Source organism: Sinohyriopsis cumingii, unplaced genomic scaffold (genome assembly GCF_028554795.1).
Source record: "Sinohyriopsis cumingii isolate HCF-2022 unplaced genomic scaffold, ASM2855479v2 utg000441l, whole genome shotgun sequence".
Lineage (NCBI taxonomy): Eukaryota > Metazoa > Mollusca > Bivalvia > Unionida > Unionidae > Sinohyriopsis > Sinohyriopsis cumingii.
The window spans coordinates 401,296-421,962 of NW_028315899.1; the positions used below are offsets into that span (position 1 = coordinate 401,296).

General features: G+C 38.4%; 1 protein-coding gene across 2 annotated transcripts in view; it reads left to right on the forward strand.

Annotated features, from left to right (window-relative positions):
- Positions 1 to 20,667, forward strand: part of LOC149774039 (uncharacterized) — a 95,749-nt gene that overhangs the window by 22,308 nt on the left and 52,774 nt on the right. For both annotated transcript variants that reach the window (XM_089945877.1, XM_089945876.1), the window contains exons 6-10: positions 2,287 to 2,474; positions 6,221 to 6,451; positions 14,660 to 14,708; positions 15,383 to 15,544; positions 18,862 to 18,915. In XM_089945877.1, the coding sequence (XP_089802003.1) occupies positions 2,287 to 2,474; positions 6,221 to 6,451; positions 14,660 to 14,708; positions 15,383 to 15,544; positions 18,862 to 18,915 (684 nt within the window). The remainder of the gene's footprint in view (positions 1 to 2,286; positions 2,475 to 6,220; positions 6,452 to 14,659; positions 14,709 to 15,382; positions 15,545 to 18,861; positions 18,916 to 20,667) is intronic.

Genomic DNA, 20,667 nt, shown 5'->3' on the forward strand with positions numbered 1-20,667 from the left:
CAAGGGCTGGTGTGTACAGCACTCCCATGCCAATCATAAGGTCATCAAGAACATGGAAGGTAAGGTTAGAAGGTGTCCACTTGATAAATCAGCTGACACACTTCCAAGGGCTGGTGTGTACAGCACTCCCACTCCGAAATCATAAGGTCATCAAGAACATGGAAGGTAAGGTTAGAAGGTGTGTGCTTGATAAATCATACTCAGACACTGATACTTCTTTTGCTCATTGCACAGTTTGTCACTGATACAAATTCTGTATTCATTGGTACTGATGTTACTTTATGCACAGTATCTCACTGATACAAATTCTATATACATTGATACTGATATTACCTTATGCACAGTATCTGAATGATACAAATTCTGTATGCATTGACAGAGGTCTCGCTAGGATTTTTAAACTAGGAGTCCAGGCCTCCCATTTCGGTAAAAATAGGAATCCCACCATCAAAAGTTGCAGTCCCTTCTTTCCTACAGAATCAACACAGACGTGAGTGCATCTATTTTTAGATGGAGAGGTTTTCGTAATGTAATCACTCACTTTAGCTTCATTACAACAGTCCATTGACAGGATTGCAAATTTATGGTTTATTTATTTGTCTCCATCCTTGTAGTACTTTTAGGCAAGGGTTAAATAGTAGTCTGGTTTCTGTTTTACCCCCGTATTTTCACAAATACATGTAAGATGGAAAACAGCTTAGACCTTAAAACGCATCTCGCAAATTCCACAACATAGCATTGTCCTATACATTTCTGAACTACATAATTTGCAGTTTAAAGTTAAATCTTTGATAAAATAATACCTTGGCTTTGCTTTCAATGATTTGTATATTTTTATGAAAATATTTGCCTGATGATTTACGAAAACAGACAATCAATAAACTGGTACATCCCAGACTTAGCTAAGTCCGCCATTATTTCCTGTTAGGCCTACTGATTCACTTACAGTTTCAAACTAATTTTATGACGAAATAGTGTACAAGAGGCGGTTAATAAATATCCAGATCACCGATTCTGATCTTAAAACACATGTTTGTATGTTTTATCATCAGAGGATATGCAGGAAATTGATAGTTGCTACCTTACTCGGAAAAGTGTTAATGGTCAATCAGCTATCAAAACATATGCTTGTAAATGGGCAAGAGTTTGTTTGTCAACATAATTTATATCAAAACTAGGCCTAGCTACTGATCTATTGATGAATACATTTCGCTACAACACTAGAACTAACCGGGCTAAGGCGAGGGGCATTTAAAAAAAAGTATGCTCAATCAATGTACCTCTTAAATAGCTCTTGTTCGTCCATCAGACTGATACTGAATTTTGTCAATCCAAGTAAGGACTTATTCCAGACACTAAGCTAGGCATCACACACTTTCTTACACATAGCTAGTGTCCTATCCAAACTATCAATTCTAGCAGCTTTAGCACTCTTCTGAATCACGTTACAATCTTCATACGTTTGCTGTTTAGCCCCAAAATTCTTATCCATATTTATGAATGGCATTTTGTCTAAGTCTCAACATGTCTTGATTCCAAGGTCACGTGCACTACTTGTTCCAAGACATTCTGAAATTAACACAATAACGAAAGCTAAAGTTGTTTATTTGATGTACTTTTATAAATGACCACATGTACATCTCTGGGTCTTTTAACTGGTTGCCCAGCTATTGCATCATGTTCTTTTTTATGTACTCTTAAAATGGCAACAAGTATGTACATCAAAGGGTCTTTCAGTCACTGAATTCAGCACAGCTAACTGATCAACACATTTTCCCACAAAGCAGGTGGCTAAAGCAAGACTGGCAAGTCTTTGAATTTTTCCGCACACCTATTACATGCATACGGAGGACTCCCGCCTCAGTAATTTTCTGCCTCTCAGATCAAAAATTGGCATCCAAATACGCGTAATTTTAGGTAATTTAAAGTTCTTTTTACATGTTTATTGGTTACTTGCTTAGGGAAAAAAGTGGTAATTTGTTTTTAAAGATTGGCTGAGTATAAATTAGCAGTTAATACCAAATACCCAGTGTAATGTATTACATAATAATTTGATTTGAAGAATTTGTATGTACCATTGCTCAGACTTGCAATTAAGGAATCAATAATCCATATAGAGCTTCATCTGTGCTAACACTATGTAATGAACAAATTGAGAAGCAAGACAACTTATTATGTGTTTTTGGTAAACCTTTTGTAACAACATTATCTTCCTCCAGCAAATTTGTTCAGTCCATTTCATAATTTGTACTTTTTTAGTCACTAAAATTTGAAAATTCATCACAGATGGACGCTCCTGTCTTCAAAACCAGTGGACAGGTTTCCTCCCCCACTCCAAGTGAGCATCAGCAGAGTTCAGTCCTGAAACAACAACTTGAACGACGTCATCAAGAGAGGTTACAGCAGCTTGAAAGTAGAGATCAGGAGCTCATGCAAGACTCTGGGCGAAATGATGATGTCTATTTATCTTCAAGGTACTGTACAAAATAATATATATGTTTTTATTTTCCTGGTAATATATTTTTGTTTTTTTAGTCCATTCATTGCAGTTCAACATATATTTTTCAGAAATCTGTTTGGCAGTATGTTTTATATACTTATCTGTATCAATTAATAATACTTTTTGAATTTGTACACAAAATTCTTGAAAATATCTGCTCATTTATAGTTTGTGACTACAATTGTATCTTTGTTTCTTGCCTATGTAGGAAAGATGTGATATGTAGTCATTTTTCCAGTTGCAGAAACAGCATTTTCGTCAAAAACATTTAAGAGATTTGAAAGTCACACATTTTCTACAAAATGTTATTGCATTTATGTGAAACTTTGGGATAATATCCCCATTAAGTATAACAATTATGATGTGATATGCATTCATGTCTTGCTTGTCCCATGCACTTATGGTTATGCTCTACAGTTTCAGAAAATTTCACTTCCATATTTTCAGTCTTTGCAGTGAAAACTGCCAAATATTGGATCTTTTTTATCTTTGCAATCCAAAATAAAATTCTGTATCTCATTCTAGCTTAGGGCTGTTCTAGTAAAGCATATTTGGGACCTAGGGAAAGCACATATATTGTTGGGTAGTCACCTCTTTGTGAAATTTAGAATTTGGCATCATTGTCATTTGAATCTTTTGAGTAATCAGAATACACTGGCTTATATTTTCAAACATCTGCCTTTGCTGTGTACCATATATATTAAATGAAAGAGTCCTTATAGTTTTATTGTATTTTTAAGTCTGAATTATTCTGCCACCAAGCAAACCCATCTTGTTAACTTCAAAAATAGCCAAACTTAGGTACATTTGCCCTGTCTCTGTTCTGTCCAATGACTATTCTTACAAATATGTTCATATAGAGTTTTAAATATCTAAATTTTCCATTCTCTGGACAAAATTTGATGAAAATCTGAACAACTGTATATGTTGTTAATTTCATCTCAAACATTTGATGATAATTTTGCTTTTTAAATTCGGTATTTACTTAAGGAGCATTGTTCACAGGTGGTACTGATACTTTGTTATAGTACAAGTCATATGGGTCATGTATGTGCACTTACTCATTTTAAATTTGATTTAAAATTTAACACTAATTTTCTTTAACCAAATTCTATTAAATCCTGAGTTTTGAATGGTCTCCACCTTAACTGTCATCAAGAAACTTCCAGACAAAAGCTATCAATCTCTACGGTCTTTTACAATGATGGCCATGTACTAAATTTGGGTCAAAATAAGAGCACGACGAGTGGAATCATCACAATCGAGGGTTGTACGAATTTGTTTAACAATATGTGTAGCTTTCATTGTGACTTCACAGCATACGACATTCAATCTGGATTGTACTGAATCACACCTTTAGGTACATTTCGTCTAAAAATGTTTACATAATTTAACATTGATTTTGCCCTATGCAATTCTTGGGATATCTAAATAATGAATTTCCAAAGGAATATGGATGTATACAAATCCAAATGAAGTGAATACTGGCCACTTAAAGCTATGTAGAATCAAGTTCTAAAAATTGACAGCCTTTACTGAAATAGTTGGTGTTTAATGTCTACATGATCTGTGTGACTTGTACTAAAGGTATACATTGTGTTTTGTGCATATTGAATGCTTAAAAACAACTGATTCATGCCAAAAAATAATTCCTATGTTCAGATTCATATAACACATGATCATGTTGATCAAATGTTGAGATTTGCTTTTTAATTAGGAAGTCACCCTTGTGCAAAATACAAAAAATGTGGAGTGGAACCTAAACAGGTATAATTACAAACTACATAGCTTAGTAGTGGTATTTGCATGCTAATTAAATATGCCATGGCTGTATTCAGTCATTCCAAGATAACACCTGTTTGAGGTCAAGACCAGATCAGATTAGCAAGGCTACCAACAGGGAAATGAGGCTACCCATGGGTATTAAGAACACCAAACAATATAGTTAAAGGAAATGCCAGGTGGTTACTATTGTAAATTTCTCAGCCAGTGACATTTTTGAACTTGCCAACAGAACTGACACCAATTTAAAGTACATCTAGCATGAGCAAAGATCAAAAACAATTGCCGCCTTAGTACAGGAAGAGCACATGCACTTTAAACTAAAGCTTAATTGTTGGGAATGGAGAGGTTATTATACTTGAAATGAAAATTAGACAGTAATCAAAATGGTCGTCCTTGGGATTTAACCTAATGGAGTCCATATGGATATAACTATTGTGAATATTTAAACCTTAAAGGAGTATGGTATGTATTTTCATAGTTTACATTTACTGTTTCATTTATTAATGTTTTCTCTCTTTGACAAAAGCTTCAGCAGCATGGGGCAATAAGTATACAAAAAAGAACAAAAAAATCCACGAAGAGCTGAAGTTTCTCTCTCTCTCTCTCTGTGTCTCTCGCTGTCTCATATATCGGACCATATTTTATTTTGATCACGAGGTGCAAAAAGAAAATTGCTATGGAATACATATGCATCCTTATTTCTCTGTCTCTCTTTCCCACCACCTCCGGAAAATTCATTTTAATATTGATGATGCAATTTACCTATTGCTGGCAATCTGAAATAGCATACAGTGATACTTTGAATATTTATGAAAATGGAAGTTATTATAATTTAATTCCACACAGATCACGAGTTTTATCATATCTGTAACTCAATAAATTTTTGTTGCCAGTAGCTTCTCGTGGATCGTTGGTTCTTTGCCAGGGTTTTCCCGGGTACTTCCTCCACCATTAATACTGGTCTCCATGTATAGCCTATCTTGTGCTGAGAAATGGCATTAAACCCAACATACAACAACAACAACAATACATTTTTGGGTCAGCATCATTATATGTAGAGAAAAGTACATAATACATTTAAAATACTTCTTGTGAAACAAAAAAGGTACTTTTAGTTATATTTAATGATCCAGACTGGAAATGTTACTGAGTCACAAGTAGGATAAAATTTGTGATGCTGTGTGGAACAAAGTGAAAAACTCTATCAGAGGTATTGATCTGGCCTTATCTTATACTCACCATTGACTTATATAAGGATGAAGGATGGAAAATTTGCCAAATTTGCTGATTCAGCTTATACTATGTATTGACTTATAAGCCGGCAAATATGTTACCCAAAAACATAATTGTTTTCAAATTTGTTTGTGTGTGTGTGTGATGCAAATTAATAGACGGAGATGGGTAGAATCAAGCATTTGGTATGCCCAGAAGGCATGAATGGCCAGGTAAAGGTAGGTAAAGTGATTACAGAATTTAAAAAACACTTGACTAACATTTTTAAAATATGATAAAAGCCCTGTCAAATGTCAAGGTTGCTGGTGGCTGCATTTATTTCTTTTTATATAGTAATTTTCACCCACAAATACATTTTCTGGGATGATTTGGAGCAAGAAATGTCATGGTTACAGAACTTGAATGCTAGTTTCCATTACAAAAGTGCAAGCTCATAAGATATTCATGCACACATTTTTCCCATTGTGATATAACATTTTCTTATTATCAGGAAAATATCATAATTAGATTGCTTCCTTTGACAGGGTTTTGTTTCAATAATAATAGCACAAGCTGTTATAGATTTATAGATTAATTCAAGGTCTGCTACCACAAAATTAAATATTCAATGCTGTAATGTGCAAGTAGACTAATGGTTGTACTCATTTTGTATTTTTCAGTTAAGAATCAGAGTACACATATGTCATTCTTTTTTGTTAACAGTACAAGAGTCAGTTTAAGAGAGAAACATGCCAAGCACTTGGCTGACCTCAGGGTATATTATGAGAATGAGCTGTCCACACTGAGATCAGCACTGTCCTCATCTGTTGAAGCCTCGATGGACAGCAGTCTTGACAGTCAGGCTCAGATGAAGTACCATGTGGTGCTAGCAGAAAACCGACACCTGAAGGAGAAATGCCAATCTATGGAGGATGAGATAGATGACGGAGAAAGGTAACTTTTTGCCAATCTTAAGTCCATTTCAAATGGGTTGTGTAGGCACATCCTTCAAGTTTGCTGAACAAAAACTTAATCTCATTAAAAATGACAACTACAAGCTCTGACAACATTAAGGTTACATTAATCAAGAAATTGAATTTCAGTCTTGGTTAAAAGTTAGTATGATTTTGTACAAATAGGCAATTTTTGCGAGCCATTCTCTGTAATTTTCTGCAAGGTACTGTGTGTAAAACTTGTAATATAAATGAAATATTTTTAAGTTGATAACCTTATAACAATCATACACCTTAATACCTTGCAGAAAATGGGAAACAATTACTCGTAAAGTTGACACTGATTCATACAGGAATTTATTTTGCGTTTGCTAAATTGATCAGAAGAACTGACTGCCCAGATTGTCACAATTTATAGTTATTGTATTAAATTATGTGAATTATTTTTTTAAATGCAAGAATATACTTAATCAGCCCTGTTGAGATAGGCTTACATGTGCAGGTTCCTGTTAGCATGTTGGAAATACAAGTAGTGAACCTAGTTGGCATGTTGGAGATGGTTGTTGTCTTGGCATCAGTCCGTCTACGGGAGACGATTGCGTAGCTCCAAAGTACGCTTTTGCTTATCCTTCTTTTTAGCTCTCTTTTCAGCTTGTTTTATTCTTCTCTTTTCCTCTGCGTTTTGAACTCCCTGCCTGACAGCTAGACGCCAGCTAGAACGGTTGTTTGCACAGCTCTCCCAGTCGTTGACATTGATGTTTGCCGTCTTCATATCCTTCTTGCAAACATCTTTGTAGCGCAGATGTGGTCGTCCAGTTGGTCGTGCACCTTCTGCTAACTCCCCATATAACAGGTCCTTGGGAATGCGACCTGGGTCCATTCTCTTGACATGGCCGAGCCAGCGAAGGCGCCTCTCGCTGAGTATGGAGAACATGCTGTTCATGTTGGCGTGTTCTAGAACCTCTGTGTTGGGTACTTTGTCCTGCCACTGGATGTGCAGAATGCACCGCAGACATCTCAGGTGGAAGCTGTTGAGTTTCCTTTCGTGTCTTGCATAGGTGGTCCATGTTTCGCTGCTGTAGAGAAGTGAGCTGAGCACGCAGGCTTGGTAGACACGCAGTTTGGTCTTCTCTGTGAGGTTGGGGTTGTTCCAGACCCTCTGGTTAAGTCTGGCCATCACTGCTGCTGCCTTGGCAATCCTGCCACCCACCTCAGAATCAATGGAGAGTGAGCTGGAGATGTTAGACCCGAGGTATGTGAAGTTCTCGACAACTTCCAAATTGTATCCATCGATGGAGACAGAGGGAGGGGAGTCTGTGTCCTGTGCCATGACATTCATTTTCTTCAAACTGATGGTCAGTCCAAATTCCTTACATGCATGGGAGAGGTGGCATACCAGCTGCTGAAGTCCATCTTCCGTGTGTGATGTCAAGGCTGCATCATCGGCAAAGAGCAATTCACGGATGAGTACCTCTGTGACTTTAGTCTTAGCACGGAGACAGGCGATGTTGAACAGCTTGCCGTCAGCCCTGGTATGGATGTACACTCCCTCGCTGCAGTCCTTGAATGTGTACTGGAGAAGCATGGAGAAGAAGATGGCAAAGAGCGTCGGTGCAAAGATACAGCCTTGTTTGACTCTGCTAATGACTGGGAATGCTTCAGATGTTGCGCCATTGAAGCACACTGTGCTGTGCATGTTCTCGTGGAACGACATAATGACAGCAAGCAGATGTGGAGGGCAGCCAATCTTCTGCAGGAGTCTGAAGAGTCCACTCTGACTAACCATGTCAAATGCCTTCGTCAGGTCTATGAAGGCAATGTAGAGGGGCATCTGCTGCTCGCGACACTTCTCCTGCAGCTGACGTAGTGAGAAGATCATGTCTACAGTTGACCTGCCGGCTCGAAATCCACACCGGGACTCTGGGTAGACGCGGGATGCTAGGACCTGCAAGCGCACCAAGGCAGCGTGGGCGAAAGCCTTTCTGACGATGCTGAGGAGGGAGATGCCCCGATAGTTGTTGCAGTCGCTACGGTCTCCTTTGCTTTTGTACAAAGTGACGATATTGGCGTCACGCATGTCCTGTGGGATGTATCCCTGTTCCCAGCAAAGGCAGAGGAGTGTGTGTAGGGGCTGGAGCAGTGCTGGTTTTCCGCTCTTGAGGACTTCAGGCGAAATGCCGTCGCTTCCAGGAGCCTTCCCACAGGCAAGGCAATCGATGGCTTTTCCAAGCTCTTCCAGGGTGGGCTGTGTGTCTAGCTCCTCCATGACAGGCAGGTCTGGAATGGCGTCCAGGGCAGTTCCAATCACATTGTTTTGGGTTGCATATAGCTCGAGATAGTGCTGAACCCATCACTGCAGTTGTTTCCCCTGGTCTGTGATGATTTTGCCCGTCTTGGACTTGAGGGGGGCGGTCTTGTAGCTGGGGGGGCCTGTCGCCTTTTTGATACCCTCATACATTCCTCTTGTATCCCCGGTGTCAGCAGCTGTCTGTATACTGTTGCAAAGGTTCAGCCAGTAGGTGTTGGCACAGCGGCGGGCGGTCTTCTGGGCGTTATTCCTTGCAATCCTGAGGGCTTTTAGTGTTCTGGGGTTAGGTGCAGCCTTGTATGCCAGGAGGGCTTTCCTCTTTGCCTCAGTCACGAGCTCCATCTCCTCCCAGTTTGCCTTATACCATTCGACATTCTTTCGCTCCCTCTTCCCATAAGCTGTGATGGCTGAATTGTACACAGAGTCACGGATATGGGAGCACTTGGAGTCAATGGTGTCGTCAGGTGTCACTTTGGTGAGGGCTTCCTTCAGTTTGCTGATGAACTGCTGTGTTTTCTCTGGGTTGCTTGCACAGCAGGTGTTGATGCGTGGGTGACCCTTCTTCTTGGCATGGTGCAGCTTCTTGGGTAATATTCGCACCTTGCTGGCCACGAGGGAATGGTCCGTGTCACAATCGGCACTGTGGTAGCTGCGGGTAAGGAGGACACTGGCCAGTTCTGCATGCCTGGTGATGACGAGGTCTAGCTGGTGCCAGTGGCATGAACGTGGGTGTCTCCATGACACCTGGTGGATCTCCTTGCATTTGAAGAAAGTGTTGGTCACACATAGGCTGTGGGAGCAGCACATCTCCAGCAGTCGCTGACCATTCTCATTGATCTTGCCCCTTCTGTAAAAGCCGAGACAGGTGGACCAGGCCTCATGGTCAGCTCCCACTCTAGCATTGAAGTCTCCTAGTAAGTAAAGGCTTTCATTGTTGGGGATACTGGATATTGCCTGATCCAGAGCCTCATAAAACTTGTCTTTCTCCTTGTAGGTGGAGCAGAGGGTTGGGGCGTACACGCTGAAGATGTTGACCGGGCCTAAGGATGTTGACAGCCGGAGGGCAAGGATTCTCTCAGTACCTGATGATGGAGGTTCAATGAAGGCGATTAGCGTGTTCTTGATGGTAAAGCCTACACCATGCTGCCTAGGTTCATGCAAGGGCTTCCCCTGCCAAAAGAATGTGTAATTGGCTTCCCTGATGGTGCCGCTGTCAGCCAGTCGGGTCTCCTGGAGGCAGGCAATGTTGATGTTCAGTCGGGAGAGTTCTCTGTCAATGACGGCAGTCTTCCGTGCATCATCGCTCTGCTGTAGGTCAGTGGTCAATCCAGGACACATGGTCCTGATGTTTCAGGTTGCAAAACGAAGAGTTGGAGTCTTTTTATTTCTTCTTTTAGTCTTTCCTGGTGCAGAGTTTTGTGGCCCACTTGTCGAGATGGTTCTCTAAGCTCCACGCACCCAGTGAAGCAGGCAGGCCATGGCGGGCAGTACCTTACTGACTGGGGGCTTCCCAGCTTGAGACGGGCGGTAGCTGTCCAGTGAGACCTGGTGATCTCTCCCACCGTCAGAAGTAACCCCTGGCGCCAAGCTCTAAGCCGATCGAGCTTTGACTTAGAACCGGTAAACTGCTACTTCTCGTGTTGTGTCGATGCCATACGACGACGCTGGAGTGTCCTCTCCAGGGGAGCTACGAAGCCTGGGCAGGGTGGTATGGAGAATCAGCTGTTGTCCATGCAGCAGATCCCCCTCTCCACGCAGCTGGTGTGCCCAAGGGAACGACGAATGCTGATACAGCTTGGCACCAACGGCGTCGCAGGAGTTGCCGGAATGATGTTGAAGTCAATGTCATACCGCCTTAGGGACTCAATCTCCAGATTTTCTGTCGGGGTTTACTACCTTAGCCTTTCCCATGAGTGGGTATAGCCACAAGGCAGCAGAGGTTTGGAATCAGAGTTTTCCTTCTCCTAGGTTTACGAGTCCCATCTACCCGAAGCAACTGGTTTTAAGGCGCCAGTGGGCCGCCTTCACCCCTTCTCCTGTTAGTAAAAAACCGGGCTTCAAATCTAAACCACTCGCGAAGGCCAGGAGCTGGATTTTAGTTGACAGAGGCAGTAAGAGACGCAGGCCGTATGGGGCATTTTGGAGGATTGGGGCACTTGTCTCCCACTCCCACCCAGGGCAATGTCAACCTTAGACCACAGGAGATGGTTGTAAGGGACCCAATTGCCATGTTGAAAATGCAAGTGAGTTGCCCTGTTTCCATGTTGGAAATGCATATGAATAGCCCAGTTACAGTGTTTGAAATGCAAGTGGGTAGCCTAGTTGCCGTGGTAGAGATGAAAGTAAGTAGCCCATTGCCATGTTGGAAATGCAAGTGAATAACCCAGTTACCATGTTTGAAATGCAAGTGGGTATCCTATTTATTCTCATTTTATTATTCTGATTACATATGTTAAGATATTGTCAGTACTTTATCAAATACATTAAAAAGCCATTTTTTTTTAACTTTCTCTGTCGAATGCATTACCTAATCATATTAATGGTAGGAACTTACATCTGTCTCCTCATAAATCCAGCCCTTCAAAAAGACAAAACAAAGTAGTCTTTCCCATTGACATACAAAGGAGAATCCATCTGCAAGGTCAGTATTGCCATGATTATTATCTTCTTGCATTGTTACATTATTGTTTCGTATTTCATCAGTAACTTTGCATATTTTTCCACCGTTGTGGACTTGGTCATTGACATTGCTGTTTATATTCATATATAGCAGTCACTGTTGAATTTATATTGAGCTTTCATAAGTTACTGTGTCAGTGCAATGATTTGTGTTAAGTTCGCTTAAGGCAGTTTCCTTTCTCGCTTTTCATTCCACCTATTGGCTACTGATAAGAACATGATGGGTGAACTTGATCCCTCTTTTTGACTGCTTTGTGGGCATAAGTCTCCATTCATGCTAGAGCATTTTGAGAGAGTATATAAGTCTCTGTGCATGCTAGAGCATTTTGAGCGAGCCTATAAGTCTCCATGCATGCTAGAGCATTTTGAGCGAGCCTATAAGTCTCCATGCATGCTAGAGCATTTTGAGAGAGCCTATGTCTCCATGCATGCTAGAGCATTTTGAGTGAGCCTATAAGTCTCTGTGCATGCTATAGCATTTTGAGTGAGCATATAAGTCTCCATGCATGCTAGAGCATTTTGAGAGAGCCTATAAGCATCCAAGCATGCTAGAGCATTTTGAGAGAGCATATAAGTCTCCGTGCATGCTAGAGCATTTTGAGTGAGCATATAAGTCTCTGTGCATGCTAGAGTGTTTTGAGTGAGCCTATAAGTCTCCGTGCATGCTAGAGCATTTTGAGTGAGCCTATAAGTCTCTGTGCATGCTAGAGCATTTTGAGTGAGCCTATAAGTCTCTGTGCATGCTAGAGCATTTTGAGTGAGCCTATAAGTCTCTGTGCATGCTAGAGCATTTTGAGTGAGCCTATAAGTCTCTCTGCATGCTAGAGCATTTTGAGTGAGCCTATAAGCCTCCATGCATGCTAGAGCATTTGAGTGAGCCTATAAGTCTCTGTGCATGCTAGAGCATTTTGAGAGAGCCTATAAGTGTCTTTGCATGCTAGAGCATTTTGAGTAAGCCAATAAGTCTCCGTGCATGCTAGAGCATTTTGAGCGATCCTATAAGTCTCAGCAGTAGCAATCTTCTCTTTGCTTGACTTTGCCTCACTCTTGACATAGGCTGAGAAAGTGGACAGTGTTATTACACACTGTGCCAAATGCAATGACTGTCTCATGTGGCTGAATTTAATGAGATGTGATGCTTTTTTTTTAGTACACTTTCACTTAAGCCCTATCACTTTCAGTTGTCAAAATAAAGATATCTTAGCCACTAAGTAAATAAAGTTATTACTGGTGTTTTTTATCCTTTTGGTTTTATAATGTTCTCATACACAATGCCGAGTGGTCTAAAGCGCTCCCCGTTACGGATCACTGCCATCTCACCTCTGTCTGCATGGGTTCGAGTCTCGGATTCGGCTAATGTGGGTATGTGAGAAAGCTTGCCAGTAGCTTCTCGTGGGTTGGTGGTTCTTTCCTGGGGTTTTCCGGGTTCTTCCTCCACCGTTAATACTGGCCGCCATGTATAGCCTATCGTGTGCTGAAAAATGGCGTTAAACCCTACTACAACAACAACAACTACAACTCATACACAATACATATTACATACAAGGGTAAATAGTCTTAGTCTAGTATAAAAATGTATATGCCATGTTCATTTATATATATGCAGGTGTGAGAAAAATGGATAAACTTTGGTTGTCCATGGGAAGCCAGGTTTGAAAATCTGGTTGCCTTGCATACATTTATATATATATATATATATATATATATATATATATATATATATATATACTACCCCTCAGAGAGTATAGGAGGAAGAAGTTGTTTGTGGTACAGAGGCACTGCATCTTACCTTGTATATTAGGCTGCTCCATCTTCTGAAAATAGCAGATTCAACTTTGCATTCTCTATTAATATTTACATTTTGTGCAAACTGTTGAAGTTTGAACAACAAAAAAAGAAGGAATGGTATGATATTTTAAGGAATTAAAGGGATTAAATCATTCTGAGATAGTATTTAAATAATAACAACTTTCTGAGATCCAATATGGAGTACAATTTAAAATGGGTTTGATCTGGACTAAATGTACAGTGGTCCCTCTTTTGAACAGCCCACCCAACCACCCCATCCAGTGCCAACCACTTTATATGGCCAGAACAAAATCCCTAGTCACAAATGAGTCTGTTTGCAGATGAACCCCTCTTTGATGGACACCACTCTAATGCCTGGCATTAGTCCACAAACTCTAAGATTTGCCTTTCATTAGTGGTCATAGGGTATGGTTTGCAAATAGAATTGTCATGGATTGTTGTCGATTTTCTAAATTCAATACACTGACATTTGCTCCAACATGTCAATAAAGAAACTTGAATCCATACAAAGAGGCAAGTTATCTGATTATCTTTTCTGCTGTTCATGAGATATTTGGCTTTGTTACTTGGATAATAACTGAATTACTAGCTTTTGTTACCACCGATAAGGAGTAAAATATTTCTCAGCACAAGTCAACATAATGTCTAGTTGTCATAAAGTGAATATGGTATGCCATTGTCACAGCTTCTCTGTCATAGATATTAAACAGACTTGAAAGGGTACCAGACTAAAACCAGTCAATCACATGACAATTTCACTGGCAATTGTAAACTCTGATCATTTTGTATAATAACTACAAATTGCCAGTGAAGGAATATGTTGTTTGGAAATAATGCAAAATGTGCAAGGAAATGTGAAAGCATTTCAACTTTACAAAAAGAGGGAAGGTCCTTTAATGACTGTTGAGTGATTTTGATGTCAGAAAAATATAACCATCTTCAGTTATACATTCTACAACAGTGAGAAGATAGAATAGATCATCAATGTTACAGCCAGATGGTGGTGCTATGATTTTATTGACAGGGTGGTTTTGCACTATGATTCAAGATTGTTCATGCTTATTTATATAACATTAATATAATTTTTTGTTATTGATTCCATAATATGCATGCAATTTTTACATGTAAATATGAAATATTTACAAATTAGTTACTCCATTCTTTCTGTATTATGTAATTATTACATCTGTGAGATCCCAGTTAAAAAAGCCACCACTCTTATAAGGCTTGATTTCTGCTGTAGAAGGGGTGGCCTTATAAGATGTTGATCATTGTATTGAATAGTTTTGCTGAAAGAAATATTTTCATCCATCTAGTTAAAGCAAACTATAGGAAACAAAATCATTGCTATTTTTTTGCATGTAAAATTGATCAGTGTGAATTAAAAATATACTATTTTATTTACATTTACAGAAAAGTTAGAGATCTTAAACAGAAGATTATTGGGCTGGAGAAGAGAGCTGTAAGTTATTTATATTCCTTACATTGACATTTCCTATAGTGTTTGAAATATTGTGCATGTCCAGTATTAAAATTCAGTGTTAAAAGTTTGATGTTAATATCCAGTGCTAGAAGTTTAGTGTTAAGATACACTGTTAAAGGTTTATTGTTAAAGTCTAGTGTCAAGATTCAGTGGTAATGGCCAATGTTAAAAGCTTTTTGTTATGGTCCATTGTTAATGCTTCAGTTTTAACGTCCGGTGTTAAAGTTTCAATGTCAGTTCTGGTTGTTAAGATCCAGTATTAAAAAATGATTTTGAAATGAATATAGTCTCTTCATCAGCTGTTGTGTTTGACACAGGAAAGGCACTTAGTTTCCCACTTTCTTGGCATGATATAACCAATTAAAATTGCCAATAAAACTAAAAAGGGAAGAACAAAAAAATGAAACTTTGGTAAAATAACATGCCTAAAAATGATACTTTAACATGCCAGGATTCCATTGTCTTACCTTTGTTATCATAGGGATGTTCAGAGTTAACACACTGCATTCTGTGGAACACTTATTTTGAAACAGTTACAATGAAGGATCCTGGTGTGAGTGAATGTTTTATATCATTTCGAATTACTTGACAGTAAATTTGTTGATTTCATAAGGGTGTTTTAAACATCTAACATCAATGATTCTGTCTTACAGAAGGAGTATGCAACCTCATGTGCAGAAGCTCAAACGCAGGTGGTGGAACTAAAAGCTCATGTGGAGGAACTTCAGCGGTACTGTCAGGAGCGGGATGACATCATCAGTGATCTTGAGATCAAGGTCAAGACCCAAGAAGATGCCATTAAGCAATATAGAAAGGTCGGTGTTATTTGTATTACAGTGGATTTTTCACAAGATGTCCTTTTTGTTGTCTAGCTGGTCCCAAATGAAAATAATGACCATCTTGACATTCTTATCATGTCTACACCTACGGAATGGATGGTCATATCAACATCAGGTTTTTCAAATATCTCAGATGGTTCAAACACTTAGCATCTAAAAGATGAAATTGTCAGATCTTGAATTCCAGGAAATTCTTTTCAGCCATTAGAGCAGTGGTTTCCAGCAGTTGTTTGCTGCAACCCTAAATTGGTCACCAACAGGACCTCTCAACCCTGGGGCTTATGATGATTTCTTCTGATGACCCTTCATAACCCTAACAAGGAATCCCCTGTAACCCTGATTTGGGTCATGACCTGAGTTTGGGAACCAGTTCAGTAGAGCGTCAGTCCCATTGAAAGACTTGTTCCAGGGTTATGCTTGCTAATACTGTTAAATTTACGTACAGTATTTGATAATTATTGTGTGTGCAGCTAGTTCTACAACTTTTGGTGAAATGTCCAGAAACTTTTCAGACATTACTAATATGTAGTGATCATGTACCTGTAATTCTGTTGTCGGAAACTGGTGCGATTTTCCATAGTTTTGCCTCTTTTTTTAATGTTAAATATAAACTAATTTTGTATGCCCCTTTCTTTTATATCTATTCTAAATGTACATTTACATATTCATTGATCCATGCATACATTCTTCCAGATTTTTTGCTACTTGCATCAATCTTTCTAGCAGAGCGGGCATCTGTGTCTTATGGACACATTTTCAGTTCTTTAAAAATCTTTGGCTCTTACTTGCTGTCCTTGTTGATAACTGGAGACTGCACATGCTCATTACAGTTTTCTGCCACAACTGCACATGCTCATTACAGTTTTCTGCCACAATAATGGTTTCACAGCTACAATCCTATTGATCAGAGTGGTCCAACTAGAGGCCAAATGTGGCCCATTGGTCTGTTTTTGTGGCTCACACTCATACAAAAAGTTCTGTATGTATTGCCCATGAACGTTATATTTTTAGTTCATGTGGTCCACAGTGTTGAAAGTGTTGGCTCACCCAGCTCTAGTCTATTCTTTGACTGATATAAGTCAAAGAATCTTTCTTTGGTATGATCAGATGCTTTTCTTTGTCTCAACGTAGTCTTTTATATACTGGTACAATATGTACTATATGTGACATGTAATGTATACACATTTTTCTTTATAGTGATGTTTCTTGAATCTATGTCTTGAAAGAAAGGGAACATGGTGTCCCCCTACCAAACATTTGCGAGGACATTGAGAACGTCAAGGTGCCAGGCATTAATTTAAGGGAGAAAAATCCCCAAGAAAATAAATCAATTTATTTAAACAACTGAAGGTGTTTGATTGACCTTATCATCATTGCAAACCTTGCAGAACATTCCAGATTGGGTACAAGAATCAAATGAAAGCTACATAAATTTTGTTTGTGTGTGTGTGTGTGTGTTTGTGATTAGATTTTTAATGTAGCTTTAACAATTTTCCAGTCATATCGCTACGATGTCTGCAGTGTGGTAGTTTAAAGTGATGCCTAGCACTGGGGCATCATGCCGCAGACATATAGCAGTATGTCCCACCCAGTCACATTATCCTGATACCAGGCCAACTAGTCCTAACACTGACCTTTTAATTTTGATCGCCTAGCGAGGCAGCTGTTAGTACCATTTTTAGAAGTCTATGGTATGACTTGGCCAGGGTTTGATCCCACGACCTCTGCATCTGGGGCACATGATCTAACCACCAGGCCACTGGAGTGGTGCCACATAAATTTTTATTTCCATCTCATCAGAAACAATCTTGGTCTGATTGAGGTACAAATTTTCTTCACAGTTGCCTCTGGATTTTGATCTTTTTTGCTTGGTCATACATAAGGCTGTTGAGCTTCATTTTTTCTCCAGAAAGAAGAACCCAGATTAAGTGAGAGTTATGGTTCTTGGATTCTCATTTGCATCACTGCCATTACCAGCAATTGGCTAATCCGAATAATTTGGACATTATATTCCAATAATATATGGTTGCTCTTAGGAATGACAGTGGATAGAGGACACTGAATTATTCAAGTTAGAAGTCAGTGGGAGAGTTTGTTTTTATTCCATTGCAAGAATGTAGATGCTTTCATTTGCCAACAAGTCAAATATGCTTTATCAGAAATTCGAGAATCTGGAGAATTTGAATTTATTTGAAACTTTCTTGATCAAAATAGGGATTGACACTATAAAGTAAAGCATGCCATACTGGACGCAATAATTTTTATTATGGAGGACATCAGTGATAAAATTGCAGCATTGCCACAATGCCGCACCCATCATTGATTATTGTGAGCTGACAAATTAACACATAGATTCCAGTGTACAGGGAGGCAGACTTTGGAATATAGCCATACTTCTCATTGTGGACAACTACAGGTAAAGGACATCTTATAAAGGACAATATTAATAGTGCTTCTGTATTTCACCTGTATATGCAAGTTGAGACATATCTCTTATATTTTACAGATAGCATTATAGAATATATTTTTTTAAAAATTTCAAGTCAGACACGAGGGAATACATCATTATGCAGCTGCAGTTGAGGCATCACGTTCTTTATTTAATTATCAATTTCCTGTAGTATGTCATAGACATATCCATTGACTAGGCAAATTATTTTCCCTTAAGTGTCTATTGTAGATATTTTCATTGTAGAATAGCTTCCTGTATAAATGAACATGATGGAGGGACAGCATAGACGGTATCAGAGGTCCTGTCACATACACAGTGAGAGAGAAATAATGTTTTTGTAATCCTCTTTTAAGTACACAATACTGTTAATTCACTTATCTTCTTTTAATTTTCATTGCTTTGCTCAAAGTGATATTGTCTTATATATTTAAATTTGTGGTTGGGAAAATGATTATGTTCAAGGAAGGACATTAAATTTGTGGTTTGTAGCAGTCATGAAATCTGCAAAGATTGGTACATCACAAAGATTGGTACACCACAAAGATTGGTATACCACATAAGATTGGTACATCACAAAGATGTCTACACCAAAATGATTAGTAGACCACAAAGATTAGTATACCGTATAAGATTGGTAGATCACAAAGATTGGAAGACCACAAAAGATGTCTATACCACAAAGATTGGTACACTACAAATAAAAATAAATGCACAGTAGATTTCAATGGAGGATGTAAGCAAATTAATCCTTCAGTCAAAGTTTCTCAGATATATTAGTTATATTTTATTTTCAATGGATGAAGAATTCATCAGTAATTATAACAGTGATTTTTTTCCTCAGAACCAAGATGAACAGTTAGAAAGTCACAGAAAGGACAAAACTGCCTTGCAAAAGGTGAGTGTATCAATGATCTCATAATTCGAACCAAACCATAATTTTTTTTTTGCCCACTTCAGAGGCATAGTAGTCACTTTTCTGTTGGCTGAGTCTTCATCAACAGTTTGTTATGGTTATATATTTACATATATTTCCTAAATCTATGGATAGATTCTGATAATATTTGCATTAATCATTATGAAATGGAGCCAATTTATCCTGCAATATGCATGCTTATCTCAATGCTTTGGGTCAAGGTTATAGTCATAGAAAGTTGCATTAAAGTTTTCTTGAAGTTTTCGTTTGCTTATATTTATTAACCTACTTGATGGATTTTGTCAATATTTGGGATGAAACAGTATGGAAGTAATTCATTTAATTCAGCAACATGCTGGATCATCCTTTGTACATCAGGGTAATAGAAATTCACATACAGATTCTCTTGTTCATTTGCTTTACTTCCTAAGGCTGCTTCATTTAAACATACATGGTATTAAAGGAAGGCAGTTTTTCAAAAATATATGCCGGCTACTTTGCTTTCTGAAAGAGTTTAAATGTAAAAACAAAATTCAAAATTTGCACTACAACTGACAATTCCAAATTGAAAGGGCCTTCCCTTGGTCCCAAGTAAATGTTATTGGAACAACCCTAAACTCCTTGATTGATTCTTATCTAACTTGGCATGAATCAAAATGATGTTGAGACATATTATTATAATAATTATTATTATTATTATTATTATTATTATTAAGCTAAGACAATTCATTCTATGATAAGCCTACTCACTCCTTTGACAATTAGGGTCATGGTCACAATCATAGACAATTTGCATTCAGAAGTGGTTGAAGTGCTTTCATTTGAATATATTTTGTAAACCACTTGATGGATTTTGTTTATATTTTGAATGAAACATTAAGAAGCTAATTCATTTCATGTTGCAGCATGCTGGCTCACCCCTTTTACTTGGGGATGAATGTCACAGTCATAGAAAATGCACATACACTTTGGTCAACATACACATCTCATTTTTTTTTATCATGCTGTGATATATTTTTCCAGAGTTACTTCCCTTTCTGGCCTTAGCTATATATACAGTAAAGCAGGTCTTGAAAAAAAACGAGAAATCACCTGTCTTGAGAGAACATATTCTCAGTGAGCTAATTGATCAATTATACAATGTTATGACTGGTTGTGAGAGACCACCTGTCTTGAGAGACCATGACTTTTTGGGTATAAAGGGTGGTCTTTCAAAGCAGGTCTTCATATATTGTATACAAGCATTCCTGAGTATGCAGATTGTCACAGCTTTAACTTAATTGTCTTGAAAATTGAGATCATAGGAACTTTCAGGTCAACATATCTGTATTATAGTTTACATACTTAGATGCTTTATCCAGTTATACCTATTTTTGGTCTTAAATGTATACATTTTGCATAACAGTTCTTATATGTACAGATAGTTGCACAGCCTTTGATGAATTGCCCTAAACATTGACAGACAGTGATAATATAAGGTTAGCAAAGCATGTATATATTTTGTCATGCGCTGATGCAGCTTTTTAAGAGTTATGGCCCTTTGTGTGATAATTTTATATAATCTTTTTGATAATTATTGTGTATACTACCAGTCCCCAAGTTTTTAATGAATTGCCTGTACACTTAAAAGACATTATTGTCACAGTCAGTATGCACATGTCATTCTTTCATCATGTTCTGGTGTTTTTTGTTCAGAATTATGCCCATTCTTGGTGTTAAATATGAATGCTAGAT